This window comes from Pangasianodon hypophthalmus, chromosome 16 (genome assembly GCF_027358585.1).
Source record: "Pangasianodon hypophthalmus isolate fPanHyp1 chromosome 16, fPanHyp1.pri, whole genome shotgun sequence".
Taxonomy (NCBI): Eukaryota; Metazoa; Chordata; class Actinopteri; order Siluriformes; family Pangasiidae; genus Pangasianodon; species Pangasianodon hypophthalmus.
This window is the reverse complement of record NC_069725.1, coordinates 7,692,927-7,719,869: the sequence shown is the minus strand read 5'-3', so window position 1 is coordinate 7,719,869 and position 26,943 is coordinate 7,692,927. Positions and strand designations below refer to the sequence as shown.

The 26,943-nt window shown below is 38.4% G+C and overlaps 2 protein-coding genes across 3 annotated transcripts in view; both read right to left on the bottom strand.

Moving 5' to 3' along the window:
• Positions 1-13: 13 nt before the first annotated feature.
• Positions 14-6,623, bottom strand: tnfrsf9a (tumor necrosis factor receptor superfamily, member 9a). The gene is made up of 10 exons (XM_026921146.3): positions 6,217-6,623; positions 5,831-5,864; positions 5,159-5,227; positions 4,601-4,744; positions 3,993-4,112; positions 3,698-3,835; positions 3,396-3,468; positions 3,207-3,301; positions 2,082-2,219; positions 14-1,703 (listed from the first exon to the last, which is right to left on the bottom strand). The coding sequence occupies exons 4-10, from the start codon at positions 4,740-4,742 to the stop codon at positions 1,579-1,581; spliced, it is 831 nt and encodes a 276-aa protein (XP_026776947.3). The 5' UTR covers positions 4,743-4,744; positions 5,159-5,227; positions 5,831-5,864; positions 6,217-6,623; the 3' UTR covers positions 14-1,578.
• Positions 6,624-6,759: 136 nt separating this feature from the next.
• dvl1a (dishevelled segment polarity protein 1a) overlaps positions 6,760-26,943 on the bottom strand; it is a 42,122-nt gene continuing 21,938 nt past the window's right edge. The window contains exons 5-16 of one of the 2 annotated variants that reach the window (XM_053240579.1): positions 20,431-20,569; positions 20,042-20,135; positions 19,854-19,923; positions 19,603-19,742; positions 17,116-17,192; positions 16,956-17,023; positions 16,649-16,726; positions 16,419-16,553; positions 15,456-15,623; positions 15,087-15,305; positions 12,600-13,100; positions 6,760-7,020 (exon numbers count right to left, since the gene is read on the bottom strand). In XM_053240579.1, the coding sequence (XP_053096554.1) occupies positions 6,920-7,020; positions 12,600-13,100; positions 15,087-15,305; positions 15,456-15,623; positions 16,419-16,553; positions 16,649-16,726; positions 16,956-17,023; positions 17,116-17,192; positions 19,603-19,742; positions 19,854-19,923; positions 20,042-20,135; positions 20,431-20,569 (1,790 nt within the window). In that variant the 3' untranslated portion in view covers positions 6,760-6,919. Of the gene's footprint in view, positions 7,021-7,808; positions 13,101-15,086; positions 15,306-15,455; positions 15,624-16,418; positions 16,554-16,648; positions 16,727-16,955; positions 17,024-17,115; positions 17,193-19,602; positions 19,743-19,853; positions 19,924-20,041; positions 20,136-20,430; positions 20,570-26,943 lie in introns of those variants that run through there. The other variant, XM_026920746.3, reaches the window with a different exon arrangement.

The following is a 26,943-nucleotide window of genomic DNA, read 5'->3' as shown; positions in this document are numbered from 1 at the left end:
AAAAGAAGAAATCTATTTTTATAAACATTTTTATTTGACAGAAATATAATACTGCACATATGGTTAACAAACTGTAGCATTGGCACAGTGTAAAATGTCAAAAAACTTCAACATGGGTATGATTTTTACATGATATTATTACTGTAACTGTAACTAATAAGTGTGTTGGAGCATGACCCGTTATCCTGGAGCTGGTTGTGTCCTTTCTGAGAGAACAGATCCACTCAGGTGTCACATTCCTGTTAACATTCTCAGCAAATCATTCACTGGGGGGATTCCTAACTGACTGTCTTTGCTGCTAGATGGCTTGATATCCTTCCTACTAGAGATAAGCTCAGGTGAAGGAAAAACTCTAAATGTCATCTGAAATTAGCCAATCTATGTTGTGCAAAAATGCCAGGTGTGGGTGGATTTTCTCAAAAGAAACTACCCTGAAGAGAACTGAGATCATTCCAGGGTGCCAATGAAAAGGGAAGTCAATGAAAGAATTTAAGCTCAAGTGAACCACAGGCACATACATACCAAAGGTAAGTGGTGTTCTTGTATGTCAACTGGTTAATAGAGATTAAATGTTGGATATTGAGCATTGTCATGGCATATGAGTCACCCTCATTCTTTAGAGTCCTTTGAGTCACTGGGAACACTAAATATTACGTAACAGGCTTAGTATCGGGTTCAGTTTCACTTTCTTGGTTTGGGATGTATCAAACTTTGCTATTGAAAGCTTTTTTAAAAATTAAAAAATAAAAATTAAAAAAAAGCAGAGGTATTTTGGTTGGTTTAATTTCTCCCAAATCCTCTTTTGCTCCAGTGCTTCTTGCTGATCTACACCACACAAATCCTGTCAGGGGAAACCTGACCAGCAACACATTCCCTTGAGCGTCCCTGGGTCTTGTTCCAGAAAGTTGTGAAATTCCCTTTGCATATTACACAATCTTAAAAGATCATATTTACAGCTGTCTAATTATTGCCGTTTACACATGGTTTAGTGCTGTGAAATTTCATAAGAGGTGCTTGCAAAATCATCTTCTCAGAAGATGATTAGAAGGTTTTTGCCAGTGCCAGGAAGTTTTGCGATTTTAAAAAATGTTTTCAATCATCTTCCCCCTGAAGCATGTCCAAGTCTCTAAAACGAGACATTTAAAATAGTGCCATTTGTAGCAGGAAACCGGGGGAAGCCCACCAGGGTATTTCAAGAAGTCTGTGACTTACAAGTGTGACGCAGTAACATGTAGGAGACGCCCACATCTATAAGAAGTGTCAAGGGTTCACATTTAGACTCCTACGTGACCAAGCAGCAAGCAAGTCTGTCTCTCTCTAGCTGCTTTATTTTGCACAAAATATCTCATGCTAACATTTGGCATGTTATCCTACTATTTTTATTTTAAATAGGTCTTATTTAGGACATGTCCTTTCATATGTAAATAGTATGCCAAGAAATTCACCTGTCTCTCTGTCCAAAACTCCATCTCAAGACTGCACCAAAGAGAGGATCTTGGTGTATAAAACATGCACAACACCAAGTTTAATATCCCATGAGTTCAGCATGAGGAAAGACTGCACAAAGTAATCCAGAGCTCACACTATGAGTTTTGTTTTCGAGTCTTGCGTGTTGATGGACTCAGAGCTGCCACCTTGCTCCTGCTCCGGCTGATGGAAGCTGCAGGCTTCATCATGCTCCACCATCATAATAGTGAGTTCTCCTGAAAACAGAGCAGAGGGGCAAAAATGAACAAACACTGCCAGTTTAAACACTGAATGAAGTGATGTCATGGTTATTGCTGAGAGGTAAGAAGTATGAAGTACAGCTGGGCACAAAACTTTGTACTGCTCTTGTGCTTTAAATGGAGATAAAGATTTGTTTTTTGCCAAATAAAATGAATTCCATGGAGTTTATAATTAAATATATCCTGTAATAAGACAACAGTCCAAGACATATTACAAAATATCCAGCCAGGTGTCAGAGTAGCCAGTGTATGACCAGTGTATCTGGTAGAGTCAGAACAGGTATGTCAAGAAAGATTTACAAATATTGGTTACTTTGTTTTTGCAAATGCTTGTTGTAGGAACTGTAATCCTACCTTGAGATGGAGTATGCGGCTTTGCATCCTTGCTCTTGGTTTTTGTTCTTTTATAGGTGAGCCACAGCGATAAAATGAGAATGATCATGATTGCAGAACTGCCACCAAAGATTCCGATTAGTGGATATATAAAGATATCTGGGAAGAAAAAAATAAGCATTAGTATTCCTATTATCAGGATTCATACTTATAGTAATAATAACTATGTATTAGTCTATACACTATATGGCCAAAAGTATGTGGACACCTGACCCATGTGCTTATTGAATATCCCATTTAAGATTTAGTCGCCCTATGCTGTTATAATAACCTCCACTCTTCTGGGAAGGCTTTCCACTAGATTTTGGAGTGCGGATGTGGGAATTTGTGCTCATTCATCCACACGAGCATTAGTGAGGTCAGGCACTGATGTTGGCCGAGGAGGCCTGGGGTGCAGTCAGCGTTCCAGTTCATCCCAGAGATGTTCAGTGGGGTTGAGGTCAGGGCTCTGTGCAGGCCACTCAAGTTCTTCCACTCCAACACCATGTCTTCATTGCATGTTTGGGCCTCTTAGTTCCGTGAAGGGAAACTGTAAGGCTACAGCATACCAAGACATTCTAGATAATTGTGTGCAATGCTGTGGCAACAGTTTAGGAAAGAACCACATATGGCTGTGATGGTCAGGTGTTCACATACTTTTGGCTACATAGTGTATGTATATATCATTCTATCTATAATTCGCTCTTAGCGTCTATGTTCTCTCTGTGGTTTTCAGCGTGGTGACTTCTGCAATATACAAAGTCAAACACTATAGCATTCACTGTATAGCCACAATATATACTATACATTAGTAGATATTATACCACAGTGATTTGGTAATAATAACAATTATGCAACTTTAATCTGTTTATTTGAAGCGTCTACCATACAAGTCCCTGTGAAAGTTGTTACTACAGAAATGAAAATGTATTAAAACAAGTGCTTTAATATAAACCTGTGATTTGCTTTGCAGTTGGAACTATTGCCAGAGCTGCTGTTATAGAAAATGAATCAACACGTTCTGACCAATCAGATTTGAGTATTCAACAGCGCTCTGGTATAACGTCCAATACACATTGATTCAGTATTCAGGACTGTTTCTCTTACCTTTTGTGGCTAAATGAGTGGTCGCTTGTGTCCTGCTGCAATTAATGTCACTGGTTTCATTACCGCTGCTAATAATGTGTTCTCCTTCAGGACAACTAGATACAACAAAGGAAAGAAATTAGCCCAAATTATGTTTATCCCATTTTATTTGGGAAAAAAGTGACTAAATGTATTGTAATTAAGATCTACCTTTTTGTCCATGATTTACAAGTGCTGTGGATTTTATCATTAAATGTTCCCTCTGGGCATTTTCTACAAGTCCCTATTCATATGCAAAAAAAAAAAAAAAAAAAATACCACATTTCATACACAACATAGTATCATATATTAAAATGAAATGTCTTTTGATTAAGTTTGAAATATGTGGGTTCAAAAAGAGAGAAAAGTGAAATCACAGCAGTACTACTGGAAATTCCACCAGGTGAGTGTACGCGTGTGGTCTATAATGCAAATAGGATGAGTCCAAAAGCATTACTACATGGGATTCTTACAATCTTCTGTTGGCTCTTGACCCTTTTTGCACTCTTCAACACAGAAGGTACACTGCTGATCTCCACAGCGAAACCCAGGTTTGCATCCACACACAGTGTCTGCGCTGGCATTGCAGGGTTTCAGCTGAACCATTGGATCTGGAAGAAGGAGCATGAACAAGCTCACATTAATCACAAATGAGTTTTTTTTCTGTTCCTACAGTTGTAAATGTTGTATTAATGTGATGTAAAACAGAATTTGGTAATAATAATCTCTGTAATTGACTTGCTCAGAATATGTGCTTATTCATCGTACCTACACACTGAGTGCATCTTTTGCAGTACAATGACGCTGGAAGATCTGTGTAAGTATTAGATTCACATGGTGTACAGAGTTTAGTTCTGTCTTGTCCACATTGCACCACCAAGCGGTTCCCTGAAACCATGCACACACACACACACACACACACACACACACACACACACACACACACACTCATAATATGCTCATAGTAATGTAGTGCACACCTGATCTGTAGTACAGCCTGATACACACTTTATCACACATACTGTCCAAAAGCCAAAAGAATTGAATTAAAAAGCATTGACCCTTTATGGCACTTCCTTTTCCAATCCTCTGCTGATAAACAGAAATACTGTCAGCACTGTGAACTGTGTTAGATTTTGCCAAAATCAGGCTCCATTAGCTTATTAGGCTACAAACATTCACAATGATTTATGTTCAGCATGTTGTTAGCTCAATATAGCAAAAAAGTTTCAACACAATTAGAGATCACTGATCCTACAGTCACTGTAAAATTTATTTATTTATTTATTTATTTATTTATTTGAAATAATGAATGGCCACAGGGTTTATAGTGCAACTGCTAAAGAAGGTTCTTCAGGCATTAGTATCAGACTTACCTGGGTTGCATTTTGTACAGCAGACTTCATCAGTTTCATGCAGTCTCCAGTCTGCACATCCTTCTTTTACTCCCTCAGTTGTGTATAAAATAGTAGTGGTGATGAGTAGGACATGACACAGTCTCAGCTGGATGAGACGCATGTCTGCGAAGAAAAGTATTGCACTTAAAACCTTTAGAGGATATAACTCACCTTAACAAACTAATGACTGCCCCCAAACTCAACACACGTTTACACTTGGCTCATTTTCACAGGAAAATGGGGACATTCAAAAAACATTGAGAAAATTGACAAGAAAAAAGAAAGTTGAGATACTTTTTTTTTTTTTTTTTTTTTACATCCATTACTAATTTTAAATCAATGATTTGCATAAATAATAAATAATAAAATATCTAAATGAATGAATAAAAAGAACAACTGTCCAACAGTCCCATTCAGTAGAAATGGAATAAATAATAGAAACCAGAATATGTATTTACTTACAAAAGTTTACAGTATAAAATCAAGTCTTATTATAGTCTTATTGTTAAACATGGAAGTGCTAGATTATTCTCTTACTTGTGAGTTCAGGGTGAGACAGAAGGTGACAGACCCGCGCAGCTCAGAGTATGATGATGAGTGAAGCAGCTGGGGGATAGAAATGCCTTTTAAACCGAGGGGGCGTGGCTTAAGGGTTTTAACTCACTCGACAAAAGAGCACTAAATATTTTAGAGACTTTTATTCTAAACCATCGATGTGGATTGTTATAGAATCAGTAATACATGAAATTAGGAATTATCTTAATCACAAATAATCACAGTAATGATTAATAATCAAAATGCAAAATCAAGCTGCTGCTGATGTAGAAATTTTCACTATCTGTCAAAATAGATTGCGTTTAAGCATTAGATGCTTGAAATATCCATGTGTTCATTCAATTACAATCTTAGTTCACTGTATCCCTTTATATTTCGATGGTTTTTTTCATCAGCATTAGTTTTTATTTTACTAAGCAATGAAATCATGCTCACCAACGATTTAACTCAAACCGAAAGTGATACTGACTGGCAACCCCGTCATAAAAACCTACAGTAACTAGCGTAGTACACAGAATGTAATTCATATATATTCATGTATTCATGTACACACACACACACACACGCACACACACACATATATATATATATATATATATATATATATATATATATATAAATATATATATATTACAAAAAATATAATAACATTACCTGTTTTTCTCGTCTTTGTTATCGTGTAACGTTTCTGAAGACAAAATAGCAACTGCATTTAAAAAATGAATAAATTTTTAAAAATCTGTATTATTTTCCTTTAAAACATATTCAGGTTCTGCGTTGTAGTTTGTTATTTTACATATTACTTATAACAGATTAGCAATATGTGGTTGTCTCAAATACTTTTATACTGTGAGCCACAAACAGGCAGAAAAGTCCTGATCAGTCAGTAGCATGCAGTTTCAACACAACCCTGATACAGTGATAAAGCAAGTGCTCAGCAACTGAGCAAGTGCCTAGAAATCTCCACTGAGTAGCCAGTTTAATAGCTACTCCTACCCTGTACCTACATGTATTGGTCATTATTTATGAGAAACACCTACCATATTGGTCACTTCATAGTAGGACTGTAGTCAAGATCACCACTGTCAAGTCCAAGACCTGGACCAGTCAAGATCAAGATCTGAGTCTTAAGGAGGTCCAGGTCAAGTCGAGATGTAATTCAAATGAAAGTGAGACTGAATAATGATCAAGACCAAAAACCATCAGATCCTTTTTGAGGCCAAGCTTTTACTTCAACTATAGCAGCTTCATTCATTGCATCAATGATTAGGCTATGTTTCCATTTACGTTTTACAGCATTTGGCAGACATTCTTGTCCAAGAGCGACTTACATTTATCTCATTTTATACAACTGAGCAGTTGAGGGTTCAGGGCCTTGCTCAACAGCCCAGCAGTGCAAACTCACAACCTTCTACTCAGTAGTCCAATGTTTTAACCACTGAGCTACCATTCTTTCCTTGAAGAAAGAATTACTTCTTGTCAAAGTTTGTGCATGCAAAAAGAAAATATAACGGATATTATTTTTTACAAACTCTTGGTTGAGACCAAGACCATATTGAGAGAGACGAATGCCCAAGACAAAATCAAAGTACAAATGCCAATAAGTCTGAGAGAAGTCCAAGTCAACACAGAAAACATCAGTCCTACTTCATAGATTCATTTCAACTGAACCATTCTCTTATGTGTATAAGTCTTATTAAAGTGAACAAAAAAAGGAACTAGCTGCAAATGACCTCAGTTGACTCAAGTGGGTTTAAAAGGGGGCTCAGTAATCTTTCTGGACATTCTCATACCATTTGTTCCCACGACAACTTCTTTAAAACTCAGTTCCCAGCTGCACAACCCTGAAATATAGATAATTATATTCAAAATGGTTCAAAAACAGAACAGCACTGAAATGCAGAAAGTGTCTGGGAAAAAAAAGCCAAAAAAAGAAGAGAATTTAGTTGCAGAACCAGGCCAGGCTTACTTGTGACTCTTGTGTAAGTGGTTGGCAGAGACAAAATACATGCATACATGACATTACAAGAAAGAAATGGCATGTCAGAGTCTTGTTGGAACGTAAGAAGTACTTCCTTAAACCTACTGTAGCTTGCAACATTTTCATTTTTAATCAATCACTACACAAATCAGTGCTTCTGTCTGCTTCACGATTCTGAATCAAATCACATTTAAAGAAAGCACTCTTGGTCTTTTTAGTGTTAAAGTTCACATGAACTTGCCGACATCAAATATTTAAAACTTTGTGTTGTGTTTTTTCTCTTTTCTGGGAACTGACTGTCTTCATTGTTTATATATATATATATATATATATATTATATATTTATATATATACATATATATATATATATATATATATATATATATATATATATATATATATATATATATATATATATATATTATATATATATCAATTTTATTTGTCATAGAGATGGATCCCTAATGAGCAACACAAACATGACAATGAAAAAAAAAAAAAAAACTATGGTAACTATGGCAATCAAACTCTGAACCATGACACTACCATGGTTTATTATAACCATGTTTATTAGATATTTACTGACGGTACTGCCACATTTTTATGATTGCTATAGTCTTCCTCATGACATTGCTGTTGTCTTCAGTTAGCAATAGTGAAAAACGTCAGGCATAGCAGTAATCATTGTCTTTTTTTTTTTTGCACTAGAGTCATTTCTCCAGTGAATGAAATGCAGACAGTTGGTGAGTAGGTTACAATATTTCTTGTGCTATGGACAGGGCTTGCAGGAAAAATAAATCTGATACCATTCAAACATCCAGACACACTGGGAGCCAGATGATCTTACTGTAAAAAGCTAGTTAAAGTACACATCAAACATGTAATGTTCACAGTAAAAGTTCACATCAAATCGGAGAAAATGTAATTTCAGTGACTTTGACCGTGCCATGGTTGTTGACCATTATGGTGTGCAAAACAAAAACATCCAGTGAGCAGCAGTTCTGCGGGTGGAGACACCTAGTTAATGAGAGAGGTCAGACTTGATGACAAGAATGCTATGGTAACTCAAATGGTCACTGTTTACAACCGTGGTGGGCAGAAGAGCATCTCAGAACACACAATATGTCATACGTCAAGGGGAAATGGGCTACAACAGCAGACAACCACATCAGGTTCCACTACTGGCAGCCAAGAACATGAATCTGAGGCTACAACGAGCACAGGCTCACCCAAACTGGACTGTAGTCAAAAACTTCAACACCTTTTGAAACTTTTATTACAGTTTAATCGCTGTTATTGGCACACACCAAACAAAATGATACAGAACAGCATTTAAATAAGTAAAACCTCAATCTTTGTGGAACTTATTAACCAGTCAGTTTCTGATCCTAAAGGCATCCTAGTAAGCTGGGATATGCGAAAAACTGCATTTCATTGGCTCTGTACTTGTACTCTGCATAATGACAATAAAGCTGAATCTAATCTATTATACTCATGTACTTTAGAAGGTTGTTAACAGGAAACACTACAATCTATGGCAGATGGACAGTGATATATATGCAAAACTCTTACTGTAACACGTAGTATAAAAAAGCTCAGGCATGTTTCAACATGTCAGCTATCTGACATTCTGACACTAATACACACAAGTATTTTCCGACAAGATATCATCTCAGTGGCTTTATCTGAGTTGAGAAACTTGGCCCAGACTTTCCAGATGAATGTTTTGACATGAGCCTCGAGTTAATCATTTAAAATTTACAGTTGTTTTTAGTACACATGATCTAGCCATGTCTCATAAAGGGAATTTTCTCATTGTTTATGAAGAGTTTGTTATTAAGGAAGAAACATGCTGTGTCATCCTGTCATCCTTCCTTTCATTTTAAAGCTGAGCACCTAAATCAGTTTGGTAATTACCAGAGTGTCCAGGCTGGAAGGTTAGAAAGGTCAGCTGGTAATGAGTCAAAGCACAGCTTTAATTCGTAAACAATCAGGGACTTATCCACGCTGCATAAGCGTGTTATCTGGTGAAAATGAAAGCAAAAGAAAGACGCTATTTGCATCTGGCTAAACAAATGCATACTATTTGTACCGAATCTAAACACAACAGTTCACACTCTGTAGCTCCCTCTCTCTATCACACAATAGATGGCAAAATTGGCTACTGCTATACACGATGTAATGGTTAGCTTAATGTTAGCCAACATAGTGAGTTAGTGACTACTTATTTTAATGACTTAATCATTGACCAAAGGTTAGCTAACTTGCTAGTGACATTAGCTACTGGTTTAGCCTAATGTTAGCTAACACGTATTTTAGAACTTTCAGATTTTTCTCCTGCTACCTCTTTATATCTTGACCTTTATGACGTTAAATATGGAAGAGCAAAGGCTATACACACCTCATTTGAAGATGATTAAATAAGATATGGGGTTATTGTGCTATAAGTTTTCAAAACATTTGCTCTTGAGACATTCATTATAAATTTAAGTGTGTATGGTCCAGAATCTGCTGTGTAACGTAGCATTTAATTCACTACTTAATTTAATTCGCCATGTGAAAGAGCTCACATTCAGCTCTCGCAGCTCAACACCTTCTGTGCTCACACTACAAACCTACACACCCACTCTGACACCGACGCTGACATTCATGCTGCATGTGAGATCACTATGACGTCAGTGACATCATAAGCCCACGCCACGCTGCATCATCAGAAGGTGTGTGTCTGACAAGTCATTTGAGAGAGTCACACTTTTACAACTCTTCTGATATTTGCGTGTTTACTCATTACACGTCATATCAAAACTATACCTTGAACACATTCACCAGTACTTCTGTTCAGTTCGTCACTACTTCGTAATATACACAAACTATCACCATATCTTTACAGGCTGGCTGAGAAAAACTGGTACAACTTAAAAATGTTACAACTGTGACAATTCATTTCCTTCTTCCCTGGGTTAGTGACAGAAGAGCAAGGTCCACACCAGCAGATGCAAATCACACACACACACACACACACACACACATACCCACCCACCCACACACACACACACACACACTTTCCAGAAAGTGTTAAAAGCAGTGGGTAATGCTTGGCATTAGAAAGAAATGAAGGGACGGCTAACTGCTGATTCACATTCTTACACTGAATTTCTGTGAAGACACCCAAAGCTAATATTAGCATATTTTACTGGAAGACTTTAAACTTTGAAACTATTATCTGTTAAGACTATCTTAACTGAGACTAAACAGTGCTGGAAAGCACTCCATCTTATGATTATCACAGAGGAGTTTTATGTATAAACCCTTTACAGGATTCTTCCTCTTTCCTAATGAAAAAAAGATCTTTTTTACACTTTTTTTTTGAAACTTTCCACGCTTTCTATGTTTCCTTGCTATATTTTACAGATCGTTATACCACAGTGTTGTTGAATTCTCAAATCTGATTGGTTAGTAGGTGTTGATGAGCTCTGACAGCTCGTTTGACAGCTCCACATAAACGGATTTTAAAAAAGTGTAATTATGTGAAGCTTTATTACATAGTGAAGCTTTCTGTAAGGATAAAGGAGTCTGCAGTATGACTGCTTTGTTACAGTCAGAGGTAAAGCTGTTCCTTTCATCTTTTGGACAAGGGACAGAGGACTTTCTCTGTAACATTACAAGCTGCATCAGCCAGAAAAAAGAGGCTGGTCATGGAACAACTGTTTATAACGTAACTAACATGTTTTGCGGATGCTCCTCATCATTAAAAGTACAATGTGTCATTCTTTAATAAAGCAAAAAATGTTAGCGTTGACAAAGCGCTGTGCAATAAAAAACTTTAGGATGTAATGTTATTGGAAAATAATCAATTTTGGCTTGGTAACAGCATCACACAGCCCCATTGCTGATTATTTTCCTATTACGGCACTCCCTATCATGCTTTATTAGTTAGCCACATCATTAAAAGGAAAAATATGAAACATGATATACATTATAACGGCTGTTTACATGGTTAGTGGAGAGAATAAGGAACTGTCTAAAACAACAGATTTCAAAATATTACTTTGACAGAAGAATATTTTTTATTTTTTTTTCTAAAACACTGTCCGATTTTCCAGGTATGGAAATGAGTGCCTACTATTTTTTCAGAGCTGCTCAGAAAACCTGATTGAATGACTTTAGTACACTGAAAACCACACCAAAATCAATCTCAGACCACATCTTAACCCATATATTTTATTTATTCTTTTTCAATTATATATAATATATATTTTTTCCATTATGTACAATTTGTTATTCCTCTTTACTTGAAGAAATAAAGTAAATAGCTTCCGTTACGAACAGTGTTTTATACTAAAGGGCCAAAAAGGTACGTTGTTAAAAGTGCTTCAAGAGTTAAAATTACGCTGTTGCTATTTCCCATTGAGACCTGGGTAAATGGGTTAAGCAGGGGAACGTTTTAAAACTACTTTTAGATTTCACCACTTTACCAGAAAATGTCACCACAAAACAAGTCTTTTCATTCAAGTCAAAACAATCTTACCTTTGTGAAATAAAATGTGAAACACAGCTTAATGTCTGCCAATGGAATTTGGTAACGGTGTTGACTTCATTAAACTTGGCCTTAACGGAGGCCACTGGCAGGATATTACAGAGTGTCTGAGCAATGCTTTATTGCACATATGGACTTAAAATACACGGAATTAATCTGACATTAGGTCATTGTGTCAGGGAGGAAAAAGATATAACTGTGTGGTAGTGTTCGAGCAGTTTGGCAGAATTGCAGTGAAGTCATTTAACCACACGTCCTACATCATCAGACTGTGAGCATGACTGATTGTCAGTGGGACATCATGATTACATTGAAGTTCAAACAACAAGGAATCTTAGACAAATGTATAATTACTTCCAGACAACATTTACAACTAATGACTCTTCAAATGAACTTCAGCAGTCATGTGTGCTAGGTTTAACACTAAGTGCCAAACTCACTGAAGATGTTTGTAAAATGCAGACACAGCATTTCCCACTTTTTGGCAATTATTTATTTGTTAGATTGACTTGGCTTGGGATCTGAATATCACCTGCTGGTTTGCCCAAATGCAGATTAGCCACAAAGGATCAGCTGAAAGTGCGACCTTTGGCTTCCCGTCCATCTCTGACAAAGAGTATATTCACTCAATATACAGGATTGGAGCTCTGCTCTGGACCAAAAACAATTCTACAGCAGCCATTTTAACATCTAACATCTCAACTCATGTTATTAGCTTTGCCAGTGCAGAATGCTGTGCTTTTTTTTTTTCAGTGTCCTCCACTGAGGGACGATGGTGGGTACATTCTCAGTGCTGGGATAGTCAGTAGCAAGACTTTAAGGGAGCAAAGGGGAGTATGGAGGATTTGTGCTCTTTAAAAGTGAAAGGCACTGTTCCTGTCACATAATATCAACAAAGAACTCACAAGGGTTACCCATGGCGTGCTGGAAGGACTGCCGACTAGCCGTGAGCTCTGGAGGGACGTTTGCTAACTCGCGCACGGGCGGAGCTCCAGGAGGACCGCTGCTCACGGTGGCTCTAGGAGCCAGCCGTGCCAGGCAGTACGGAGGAGGCAGGCCTGGGGGGCCGTACGAAGACGCGTGACTCCTCTCACTGTGCGCACAGGATGCATAGCCGAGCTGAGTGAATGGGGCGTGGCTATAGGAAAACGAGGCGTGGCTGTGCTGGGACACACTGTGGCTCCTCTGGGATGCAGCATGGCTATGCCCGGAGCAGGTGTGACTGGTGCAGGAGCGGGTGTGGCTGTGATGGCTCAGCTGACTGGGTGCTCTCTGGCCCTGAATGCTAGGCCATGGAACTATTTCGGAGTCTGTTCCCACGCAGCACGTCGACCTGTGCTCCTTTTCTCGAGGAGAGGGCCTTCTTCCTTTACCTGCGCTGGGGTTAGAGCCGCTACTTCTACTGCCTGATGAGAAAAGAGAACAAAAACTTGTTGAAGCAAAGAGCATGAGACACAGACCATCATTTTCTAAAGTCAGTTTCAGGATTTATACCTTATGGTCTGTTCAGGCCAAATGACCCATTTCAATTTTTACCAAAAGTGAACATTTATGTGCTTGGGATAATACTATTACTACTACTACTACTACTACTACAAATTATTATTATTATTATTATGATCAGCATCATCAGTATTATTTACATAGTGCCTCAAGGTTCCAAGGACTCAAGGTCACTCCATCTCTTATTTACACTCTCACCTTTGCATACACACACATACTGGAATGCCACTGCAATGATCACCAAGCATGTGTCAAGTTTGTGTACTTAATTCCATAAATATTATTCATATAATTAATTGATATAATTAATGGCATCAATGATACATTTATTAAAAACTAAGGAACAGAACATAAGGTTTAAAATGGTCATTAAAGATTAACACAGTCATCTACTTTTCTGCTTGTTTATATTAGCAGTACCTCTGCCCCAGACCCATTTGCACTCACGTACAGTAGACAACACATGACAGTGATGAAGCATTTTTTTTTTGTTTCGATCACTCCCCTGCCTAATGCCTACTAAAGGTTCCTCTTTGGCAAAAAGGTCAACCCACACTGAAAATGACCTTCTAATGAAAATTAAGGCATTTCTCGGTTCCACTGGTCATGCACACCATGAGCGACACCAAAATGAGAACAGAGCAGAGCAGCACACAGGAAGAACGTGATTAGCTGTAACCCCAGGTCAGATGGACTGATGAGCTGACTGCACTATGGCACCGTGACCGAGTGGTAAAAGGATGAACAGGGAGTGGAGGCACACGGAGAGAAAAGCAGACAGGAAGCAGGGTTGATGGGTGGATGGCAGGCTTACCAGATCCCCCCAGTCCTGTTAGCAATCCTCCTTCAGTCTATCATTGCCCAGCAGAAACAAAGGGAACAACAGAGTTACCATACGCACGCCTGCCATGCAGCCAAGTCACAAGCCCACTTTACACCCACACCCACTCACTCACCCTACACATCCAGGGCCAAAACTGTTCCTGCACTGCAAATCCTCAAACTCTAACACACACAACGTACACACAGCCACATACAAATGCACAAAAAAGTATCAGGAGTACATTGTCACTACTTACACTCAGGGAAAGGTTAACAATCATTAATGTGCATGTTTATCCTCCATTGTAAAAAATTCTCCAAGCACTTTCCATAAATTACCCTTGCCAGAACTTATTTGTAGAACAAGTTTGGCAAGGATTTTTTTTTTATGTTTATAGAAAAACAGACTGGAGAAGGAAGTTTCTTACACATAATTATATGCACTTAAACCAGAGGTAATAATCAGTTAGACATTTAAAAAAATCAAAAGATAGAACCTCAGGGGCAATCTCAACTTGGAAGTTCCACCTGACAATGCAAGATAACTCATACACTTTAAAACTGGCTGTACTGGATATGGAATACCCAGATTAATTGGGTTAAAGGTGAAGCACTGACACTGAACAATTAAAAAGACAAAAAGCAGATGACTACCTGACAACCGTAACTGTAGGTAACATACATTTCAAAAGTATGAACTTTGAACTATGAACACACCCATTACACTATATACACTATATTTAAAAATACTTTATCTATTACAGTCCTGAAATTTCCATTTCCCTGATTATTCTCCCTTCTTACTGAAGTAACAAGGAAATGGCAACATACTGGAAATATGCAAAGAATTCTAACAATCACTTCCTTTATTTCACATTTCATATTATCAAGTCGAAAGCAAAAGTAAAACCAGAAGATTAGCAGGACAGAGAAAGGGGCTCCCCCTACTCCACTACTCTCACATTATTTTTCATACAAGTCCCCCTAACCACTTCCCAATAAATTGTTAACTTCCTTTTCTCTTTCATTTTCCTTTTCCTAGTAGCCACACATACACACAGTCCTACCTTCACTCTGCTGGCTGCCGGCACTGCCGCTGTGGAAACTGTGGCAGGGCTCCGAGTATCCAGGTGGGAAGCCGGGCGGTGGGTTCGGGTAGCCTGGATATGGGTATGGCTGCCCACCTGCAGGCCATGGGTTGGGACCCGCTGGAGGCAGAGGGGCGAGAGTGTCTTGCTCTGAACCACCACCACTAGATCCGTCATTCAGGTTCAGAGAGGCCATGTCTGGAAGCCAAAAAAAAGTAATATTAAAATTAAAAATAGTAATACTATTCTAATAGTGTATGTTACTGAATGATTGATGAGGTATATATGTATTATCTACCACAGTGCAAATAAGTCCTAAAGCTACACTAGACAGAAACACAGATGTACTTTGGCACAGATCTCCAAATGTATAGTAGCACTGTTCAGAGAAGGTGATCTTATTGACAGTGTGTCTCAGGTAGCCATGTTTCAACAAACTGCTGGCGTATTTTCGGGCGTCGCGCCGGTCCTTGAAGCCTTCCACCCGTGAATACAGCCAGTCTACCACATCAGCACCTAACAAATACAAACACCGAAATGTACACGTTTATTCATACTGATGCATTTTAAACCACGAGCGCTTTTTACAGTGCAGACTGTGTAACTTTGTAAGTATAATTAAGACAGTCAAACAGTCAAACCACTCCCCCTAGTGGCAATAAAGTTAAATGCATAGAGAGCTTTTTCAAAGATGACCACGCCCAGAGAAATCTGCCTGATCCTGTCCACTCCTGTAATTATTTCTATTTGTGCCCATTCTCAATATTTTTCTAATGAGCTTTGTTGGTCTAGTTGCCTAAATATAAAGAAATAAGCTGTTTAAACACAAGATTAACTTATTTCATGTGCAACACTTAGACTACAAGCCAGCAATGCAAATGAAACCCCCTTAAATGCGAAAGGAAAGGAGAAGAGAAAAAAGAAACTCAGTAGCAGTAAATATCACTGTGCTGAGCTCATTTACGTGAATTTAATCACCCAAAAATTCACAAACATTGGTGTGATCCAATACCTGTACAGCAGCTGTAACAACAGACAGCTATACAGATTAGCTGTAGAAATCCAGATGTAGATTCAAAAATAGAAAATAACAGTGTGGTCTGTGGTTCCCTTAACAACTGGACATTACTAAGAAGTCCCAGGATCTACCTTACATTACATACTCGCATCCTGTCCCCGCCTGCATGAGTAAAAACGTCCCTCGCCTGCAATTTTGTTACTGGGTGCTTTTGGATCTCACTTCCAAGGCTCATCTCTAGTCCACAAAAACAAAAAGTGTAATTTCCGTCCACACACTGTTCCCGCACTCACCAATGACAGCATTTGCTATGGTGATCTTAAGCCACATCCGGTCTCTGATCTCAAGACCTGAATCAGGCAGCTGCATAACCTTCACTATTGTGGCCATCTCAGTTTTACTAGCTGAGAGAGGCAAGTCATCCAGCTCTAAGAAATAAGAAGTAAAGCAACAGGATTAAAAATGATTCAAGCTTTAACAGTTATGAACCACTCACAATCCACAGGGTGTTACTGCAGCATACCGTAGTGTGGATAAGTTCCAGTCAGTGCTGTAGTGTGAGAGATCCAGGCAGCAGGATCGATCGGTCTTACGGGCTCCGCTGGAAAAAAGCCAAGAAAATGGTCTTTAAATTGGTGTTTTAACATGATTTGGGACTTAACTGGACTTATGAGATCCAATAACAATGCATCTTAACCTGTGCAATAAAAGATAAAGACATAACATTCGATTATTGCATCCCAGTGGAACAATTGAGCAGAAAATGACTCCTGCCGGTAATGGGGCTGTTTAGTGGTGATATTAAATCATGAAAATGTGCTATGCTGTACCTCTGGGGATGGTGAAGTAACTGCGAGGAGAGGGGTCCCAGCACTTAGCCACTGTGAGACTTATGGGTCTGAGGAAAACGCATTCAGTAGAAGTCAGTAAGAGTGCCAATGTAAGGACAGTCAGAGTGCACTGATGAGGAGATTCAGTGTTACAGCTCACCCAGGCTTGGAGACGATTTCCCGCAGAATTCTTACAGCATCATCATTACTCATGTTCTCAAAGTTCACATCATTCACCTGCACAAAAGCCACTTTGTTTCAGTAATAAACTTCATGATGTTCATCAACTAAAAATGCATTTTTAAATAAGCTCCACTGTGCAAGTTTGTATGAAATGTAGTAGTACAGCTATCTCAAGTGTTGTCCGGTTTCAAACTGTTATCTTGTGGTTACTTTCAAGTCTTTCAAGAAAAAAAGAAAATCCCATAAAACTTTCCAATTATGACAAATCAAAAGTCTCATCCAGAATCTTTCACAAATACCGTCATTCATTCCCATTTTAGAACAATAAAGCAAGACACAGCTCAAAAATGATTAATGAGCTACGTTTTTAACTGCAACGGTTTCATATGAATGGCCCATTTTTGTGGTTAAAATTTTCATATAGCATTGAAATGCGATTCAATTTTGATGTTTCTCAATATGACATACGTGAATCATAACTTCAGTGTGATTTTCGTCATACAGAGTCTTAAGAATTAACCAGTGTTGTCTTGTTTCTGTTATCAACATGTCTTTATATTGTCTCAATGGACAAGTCCTAACAAGCTACATTGTAAGCCTCAGAATTAGCTAGTTTATGCTCGTTGTCCATACTTTCCAGCTGACTAACAAGTGTTCATTCAACTTTAACTCTCAGGCATTTGTCCTCTCATGTCAAAACCACAAGTTCCAACTAAAAACAACTAATAATCAAACTCACATTGTGACTCCACTTTATAAAATTCTGTGGTTGATTCTAGATGACTCAGGATATCTGATGTTAAAAATTCTATTGTGTACACGTGACCAGGACCCAGGGTCAGGTCTGAGAGGATGAGATATGCACTGGTCAACAATCATAGAATGACTAGTGAAAAGCAAGATCAGAAGGTCATGCTGCAGGAAGGAAAGGGAGAGCAACTGTATAGCACGAAGCCGGATACTGGACAGACATACACAAGCAGTGGAATGACCATATAAACAAGACTCCCTGTGTTTGTACCAAGTAATTTCACTCCAACAATCTAAAATGCCTAAAATGCCTCATTCTGGAACATCATATGATACTTGAGTTAACTGACTTTCATTCTGACTAGTGACACTGCTGTAATCTAAAAGCCCAATATGCAAAACTGTTGAGCACAATATCTAGATGACTCTGTATATGACTCACAGTTTTGCGTGTACTTTTTTCTTCATTAAATAAATTAGTAGCATACTATCTGCTTATCATAAAGAAACTGCCACTTGTCATAGAGCATTAAAAGAACTTGTCTTGTTCTTGTAAAACTTCCTACTCAGACAGTTGACGTTTATACAGATTTGAAAAATTTCATCTATGCAAAAGTGACTTCCAGCTAACACCAAATATATCCTGGCTGGGCAGTTGTGTAACGTTGTGGGACAAGCAGATAACTTTGCAGGTTTCAGAGTTAAAGTTCATTCTCTTAATCAATGTTTAATGCAAGTAAGATTCCACTTATTAGTTTCATTCCGTGTTTTACTGTCCCCTCTGAGATCTAGCCAAAATGACACAATATCAGGCTGCTTGAAAATGTCTACACATGGAAACTTTCACATTTTCTTCCTACAAAGTGTTATACTACAGCCCCTTTACAAGACAGTGATATCTCTGACCATTTAGAGCTTAAACTACACAAAGCATTACTGATTACAGTATGAGGTCTTGGATGAGATTTTTGTGTCTGAGGTTTGCTTCGTTAGCTTTAGTTGTGATGCTGTTGTTGCTAACAAGTAAGGAAAGCTTATAGACACCAGTTTAGTAGAGTAAAAAATGGAACACACACTCATTTCAAGAGATTTGTTTGGCTCAGTAATACTATTTGTATATAAACAGTTTAAAATACCAGAGTCCTTATTACCAGAATCAAGTGGTACGGACCTATTTTTTCTTTTGCTTTTCCTCTATTTATTCTTTAGCAGTGGTTTTGAAAGTCCACGAGATTGTAGCTTTATACATAACTAACAACATCCTTATTATTTATTATTTTAAAAAATCCATACTGTTTAATATATGAATACGGTAACTACATTATAATTTAAATCACTTCTAATACACAATTCCACCTTCAAACTTTGGGGCACCCCTCTGACCCAAGTCTAAAGCTCATGCAGTGTGACACCAAACTATGTGCTCGGGTAGAAAGTAATTTGGCATCAACACAGCTGTTACTGCTGTCTTTAGTGCTGTGATGTCCTTTGTCCATTTTTATAGGTAACTGGGTGTCATATACAGACCACTTCCCTTATCTGGTAGTAACATTAGCCTTATAGTTCCAGTGCATAACATTAGGATCCAACCGTGTCTTGACTGACAGATTACGTCGATGTAAAAGAGAAATTGTGTAAATGTAATTTATGAATGACCTTTTCCCTAAAGGAGAGTATTTTATGCACAGTAATTACAGTGTAAGCGATGCAATACCTGCAACAGCATGTCTCCAGGCTCAATTCGTCCGTCAGCTGCTACAGCACCACCTTTCATGATGGAGCCGATGTATATGCCTCCATCTCCTCGGTCATTACTCTGCCCCACGATGCTGATACCCAGGAAATTATACTTCTCTGTACGAAAGAGGAATGGAAAGTTGTCAGTAACAGCTTGACCTAGTAGTACAAGTAGTACAGACATGGTTCGGATAATGAGTACAAAGATGGGACATAAAGAGAGCTTACCCATGTTGAGAGTGACCGTGATAATGTTGAGGCTCATGGTGGAATCTGTTATGCTGCTGAATGATGAGGACTGTCATAAGAAGACACACAAAAAAAACCTTTTTAATGTTTCCTTTCTGGAATGCTCATGATATGTCACTACTGCTCGATTACACTAACTCTGCTTTTCGTCTAATTAAGAAACCCACCCTGTCCATTTTGGCAACTTTCTGTCTCCGTCGTCGGCGCTTGTGCCTGCGCATGAGTTGAGTAGAAGTACTCTGCTCTGTGGAACTGCTCAATCTGCACAACAGTGCAAAGGAGAGATGCAGTTAAGCCTCTGCAGTACAAATGCAAATAACCAAGAAACATTTTTATACAACTGTGCTGTTGAATTCTTGATTCTGATTGGTCAGATGGAGGGAGGTATCGCACTGTAACTTGGTTGCATCACACCATCTCATCAATTATTATTTTTCTATAATAGCAAGTATTCCTTACTTAATACATATGGTGTTTTGGGGTATAATTTAATTAAAGATATTACATAATGATAATCTATAGCTCTTGAGTAAATGAGCATCTGGGAAAGACTGACCTGCTGGCATCCTCATCTTCCTCACTGTCGATGAAGGAGCTAGACTCCAGCTCGCTGCTCATCATGGAGGTGCTGTCATAGCCCATGGCTGAGTCTCGATTAGCACGCTCGGCCTTCGAGTGGCCGTTTAACCGAGGGACTGTGAGAGACACACACACAGCATTTATTCTCAAAGCAAACAGTGCATCCACACATAAAACACAGCCTGTGGGAACAACAGGACTTGGAGATTTACAAAACAAACACAAAAGTAATGGATATCAAATCAGCCGTGATGATAATTGTGACTGAGGGCAATAATGCTGGCAAGTAAGGACAGACATATTGTAAAAGAAACAATTTATGCTTATGATTGTGTAAAAAAGATCTCTAGGGTTTAGACTTAAACTGGAACTTCTTAATAGAGTCTTATTAAAATCTGTAATTTTAACAGTTTCATTTGCATACTTCTCCCATGAACAATTTATCTCTATAAATGCACTGGACTCAATATTCATAACACTGCTACACCGATGTAAAACGTTGTACACTGGGCATCAGGTGATGAACAATGGCGACTGAATCTCAATAGTTGACAATTTCGAGATGCACAACATGTATTATGATACTTACATGGGTTAACTAAGTGCCACAGAAGCAGTATTGGATTTTAAAAAGCAAAACAATGGTGGTATTTTTATTTAACGCACAACAAATTGCATCATTTAGGAAAAAGGAAGTAGAAAATAAACAATGGTTCTAAAATATATATTATATACATATATATATATATATATATATATATATATATATATATATATATATATATATATATATATATAATTTCTGTTATTCAATTATTTTATACTCATAAGTGATCTCTGTGTCTGTCAGTCCCATTGAAGGAGGTATGGCCTCTGTGCCTGTCAGTCCCAGTGACAGAGGCGGGGTCTCTGTGATTGTCAGTCCGAGCCAACTATGATAGCTCTTCTGTCCCTGTCAGTACCAATAAAGGAGGTGTGGCCTCTGTGCCTGTCAGTACCAATGAAGGAGGCGTGGCCTCTGTGCCTGTCAGTACCAATGAAGGAGGCGTGGCCTCTGTGCCTGTCAGTAACAATAAAGGAGGCATCGCCTCTGTGCCTGTCAGTACCAATGAAGGAGGCGTGGCCTCTGTGCCTGTCAGTAACAATAAAGGAGGCGTGCCCTCTGTGCCTGTCAGTACCAATGAAGGAGGCATGGTATCTGTGCATGTCAGTAACAATAAAGGAGGCGTGGCCTCTGCGCCTGTCAGTAATAATAAAGGAGGCGTGGCCTCTGTGCCTGTCAGTAACAATGAAGGAGGCATGGTATCTGTGCCTGTCAGTAACAATAAAGGAGGCGTGGCCTCTGTGCCTGTCAGTAATGATAAAGGAGGCGTGGCCTCTGTGCATGTCAGTACCAATGAAGGAGTCATGGTATCTGTGTCTGTCAGTAACAATAAAGGAGGCGTGGCCTCTGTGCCGGTCAGTAACAATAAAGGAGGTGTGGCCTCTGTGCCTGTCAGTACCAGTGAAGGAGGCGTGGCCTCTGTGCCTGTCAGTACCAGTGAAGGAGGCATGGCCTCTGTGCCTGTCAGCCCCAGTGAAGAAAACATGACCTCTCTGTCTGTCAGTACCAATACCAGTGAAGAAGGCATGGCATTTTTTCTATTAAATGTGAATTGTTTGCATAAATCACCATATTGCACCAAATCTTACTGCATTATTCGCTGCTCAAAAATGCAGCTTTCAAACATCTAATTATTGAGATGTGTATCATATCTCCCAAGCAGTTAATCACTCATCTACTGATGGGGCACGAGGGAACGAGCAAACTTTGTGCTTAATCCATCTCAGTAAAAGCATACATACACAGACAGGCTCGTGGCTGTGACTCAGGGTGACACTGTACACGCTGGAAGGGTCTGATCAGACGGCAAGGACGCTGCATTCGACCAAAACACTGCAATACTGTAGCTGTGTCCATTACTTCCTTGAGCTTCTTTAGCTGGATAGCACACCCCCAACACACCCCAAACGCGCTTCGAGTGCTGTAGCACGGCTGATCTAATCACTTAAACCTTTTATTGCATCACTGTCCACTGCCTAAAAGCCCTCAATTTGTGGAAAATCATCCGTGTTACATAGTCCATGGGCCTTGCAAACACAGCAAAAAAATATGCCTACCGCTGTGTGGGAATAAGCCTATAATAAAAGGTTTACTCTAAACTCTTGGTTCAAATGGGTTTCTGGAAAGTCCATTCATTGTCACTGGCCTTAATCGTCTTCCATCGCCTGCTTTCACCACAGCAGCTGTAAGAGCAGTTAGCTCTACTTCTTATCTGCAGTGGAGGTGCTGAGAAAGAGAGAGACAGATATGGGGAAGGAGATGTAATCAAATGTAATCATAGCCCCCGCAGACTTGGAGCAACAAATGGCTGCCTGGAAATAATACGTCAATATCTGTCCTCAGCGTGGCTTTCACAGCTTTAGCACGCATCTCGCTTGGTTTGCTGTCAAAATTATTGGTATTATATTTTCAGCTACAATCAAATCCACAACAGACCTTGAACTAAAGGCTCGGCATTATGACTGACCCTTGACAAGTTCAATGTTTCAGGTTAAATGACCCTTTTATCTAATGTCCGAAATTTTAGCACAAAAAAGATGGACATGTTGATTACACAAATATACCCACTACTGCAACAACTACTACAAATATATATCCACTACTTTTCACTATGAGTAACAACAGAGTGTGTTCAGTGACGCAATTTATTACAATATCGATCCTATATTATTATACTGCCCAACCCTAACAGAGACTGTTAGAGGCTCTTGTCAGAATAAATTTTCCTTGAAAAATTAGCACAACTATTTATTATTAAATACTGTTATTTTTCAAATGACTGTGTTATATTTCAAATTAAACAGCACATCAGAAATAAAATATATTATTCAAAAGTAATTAAAAAAGTAAAGCCAATTAGCCTATAATTTTGCTATGTCATTAATTCAATCTGACAATCAATATTAGTTATTAACAGTAATAGAAGTCTTACCTCTACAGCTACACCAAATGGCACACCTCTAATTCTCTGAAAATTTAACCCACAGTAAGCGGGATGTAGCTCACCACCCTGCTCACACTGCCCATACCATATAAACCAGAGCAGAAGAAGAAATCGAGATGTCAGTATGATGCACCGCCCAGAGCAGGGATGGTACCATGTGATATCCAGTCTGACCTCGGCCAGGTGTGCCTTGCGACTGGTGATTTACGAACTGAGGTTTGCCTGCGGTGAATAACTACACTATAACACGAGAAATTAATGTCCTTTCATACGTCCCACCTGTCCTGATTACAACTCCACTTCCATCCCAGAGGGAAAACGGTGAATTCATGCTTACTTCTGTTTCAAAAAATCCCCAAAGCCTTCCATATCTTTCAGACAAAAAGGCACAAATGTTCAACAGTTGTACAGGTCAAGTCAGAGCAGTAAAATAGCATATCCAGTCATTTGCAAAACAATCTGAGCTCTCAGTATCTTACCAGTTGGTTATTCAGTCGCAGTGGTTAAGCAGGGCTAATAAAACAGTGCCTGAGGCATGAAAACTAATATTCACTCATACAATGCTACAGCCTCTGGGCCTCACACCTGTCCAGCCCCTACACCACAGAACAACCCCATATATTACACACACACATACACACACACACACACATACACACATACACACAGAGTGCCAGAATTCCCAGAAACAATTCCCAGATGAAACACCAATATTTTAATGCTTACCATAACATTGTAAGAAATTGTAACAAATTATAACCAAAAAAAAAAATCATATTTATATAGTTGGGGGTGAAAACTTCCACACGATATGATATGATTTTAATTCAAAAGGCAACAGTACTATATTTGATGATAACTCTGAATCTGATACAATTCAATTCGATTAAGTAGGATTCATTCGACATTTGTTCCACAATTGTTCAGAATACGGGGTAGGCCTGCCACTGATTCGTCAAATGATGATGATGTAAAGAAGGACTATTTTAAGTGTCAGAGTTATGAGCAAATGATATTGCAATCTAATTTAGACATCATTTTAAAACTTTTAATTAGTTTTTACGCAATAGTTGTCTATCCTTTTTTGATAATATGATGTTTGTTGCCTTGACTACTTTCAATCGTAGATCGTGAAAAGTTTTGAATGAGCTGCCCATCATTCCGGGAAAGAACCCTATATAGCTGCAATCACACTCTGCCTCAGATATCGATTGCATATGGTTACAGGCAGAGTGAAATTACCAATATAATTCTTTAATCTGACTGCAAACCTTGCATTGCTCGGATGCGGCACAATAATGAGCGCATCTGGAAAGTGCTCGTGTATAGTAAGATAATGGAGAGAGAGAAAGGTGGAGCTGAAGCTCGTCAGTGTGGGCATCAAGTACATACTCACACATCACTATTTTTTATTTATATAGAGTAACATAACTATATTTTTACAAAAAAAAAGTTTCTTTTAATTAGCTATTTAAACCTTTGTGGTAGTTAACATGAACATTTGGTTACTAAAGATTAACTTTGCATTTCAAAGACAGTATGTAGTAGATGTTTATTATATAGTCTCTTTTAGTATGTGATATCCGCACTCATCTTTGATTCATCTTTTTGTGTAGATAAAATCAGAAAAATCCTAAACCCTTTCCCTATCAGGTCAAACAGCGCCTACAACATGAAAGTATGTCGTGATCCTCAGCATCTTTATTCTGCAGTGAAACGCAAGACTTACGTTTAGTGTTTCATTTTCTGCCCCCTAGTGGACACATTCATGCTACTTGAAGCATTGAGGCAGACACTCGCACGACATCCTCAAGATTTCACAAATAATCTCTCTCTCTCTCTCTCTCTCTCTTTCTCAAACACCGCTTTCATCTATCTCCCCTGCTTGAGGCATTTATCAGTGCTGCTAATGAAGTCACACTAATGAGCCTCTCACTAATGAGCTTCTAAAAGCATGAGGCAAAGAGCGCATATCATTACAGGGTATGATGTTGGGTCAAGAAGAGCACAGGATGAGTGAGAGTGCATTTAAACATGAAAAACAAGTAGATGATAGATACATTAAAAAAAAATGAGAATGTGACATACATTTGAGTGCAAAAGTGTGCATCCCCTTTAGTGACTGGGTAAATTATATCTATATCTATATATATATATCTATGGCTTGTTTATATATATATATATAGATATATATATCTATATATATATATATATATATATATATATATATACATATATATATATATATATATATATACACAACACAACCTGTATATTACTGTAGTTGCATCTAAGACAGCAGTTATCTTCATGAACTCAAAAGGTGCATACTCATTAGCATCTCTAGTTAATATATTTGAATGTGTCTCATTAAAGCATCTAAGAACCTAAAAGAGCAAACACCAATTTACTCTGTTAAGTCTGATCTAAGGAATAAAAAGTTCAAACAAGCTCAAAATATCAAACAGCAAAACTGACCTTTCACAGACCTGAAGAAAATATATTGAGGTTATATTACCAGTTGGAATAAAAGGCTACATGTATATTACATTCAAAAATATAATTTTGATTTCCTTACTATTATTATCTCAGTATACTCTTCTTAATCAGTTTGTTACATGAAATAATAAAGATATAATTGTAAAACCTAATTCCCAGTAATCTGGTTGGGTTTCATCATTTCTAAGTAAGGGTGTACAAACTTCTGAACTCAACTGTAGCTGGGACTTCTACCTCGATTTTGCTGGCAAACCGAAATCCATCTATTCACATGAGACAGAGGATCTAAAAAAAAGCCAGGAAGTGCTCTACTGATGAGAGAAGCTTCTCTCAGTGGGGATGAATACGTTTTCTTTCATCTCAGACCCTTTACTGTATATACAATATACTGCTATACTGTATATTGTAACACATATTGTGTATCATAGAAACACCTTTGAGAATTGTTATATTATATTTTTGTCATGTTGTCCACCTCTAATCCACCCAAAAAGGACCTTTTTTCAGAACCAGAAAACTGGAGCACTTTTTCTTTCACTGGTCAGCAAGCGTTCTAGCTATATGGTTTCTGGCAACTGATCAAGATTAGTGTCAACAGACCCTTATGGTACTCAGTGGGTGGGGTGAACAGTACTGTTAGCTGCTGACTGGATATGCATAATGCATCACACAATGCATAACACCATAAACACATCAGCAGAGTACAGAAGAATAGGGTTGTTGTCGCTACGTCTGTTTCAGGAGTCTCGATCCACATCCAACCATAATTCTGTTTGTTACTGGTGAAAACGTGGTTTTATGAAGGTTCACACCAAAATGATTTGAAAGAGACTAAGCGACATTCGTCTTTTCATTTGTCAAGAGCCTTTCATCATGCAGCTGATATGAGCTGGTTATAAGCAAATAAGCTGATCAAATAAAGGAACAATGTTAATCATCACTTC

Coding starts and splice junctions, on each gene's coding strand:
- tnfrsf9a (XM_026921146.3), bottom strand. CDS start 4,742: ATGCGTCTCATCCAGCTGAGACTGTGTCATGTCCTACTCATCACCACT. Junction 3,302..3,395: donor TGTAAATCATGGACAAAAAG/GTAGATCTTAAT, acceptor TGTTGTATCTAG/TTGTCCTGAAGGAGAACACA. Junction 1,704..2,081: donor GCCGCATACTCCATCTCAAG/GTAGGATTACAG, acceptor CTCTGTTTTCAG/GAGAACTCACTATTATGATG.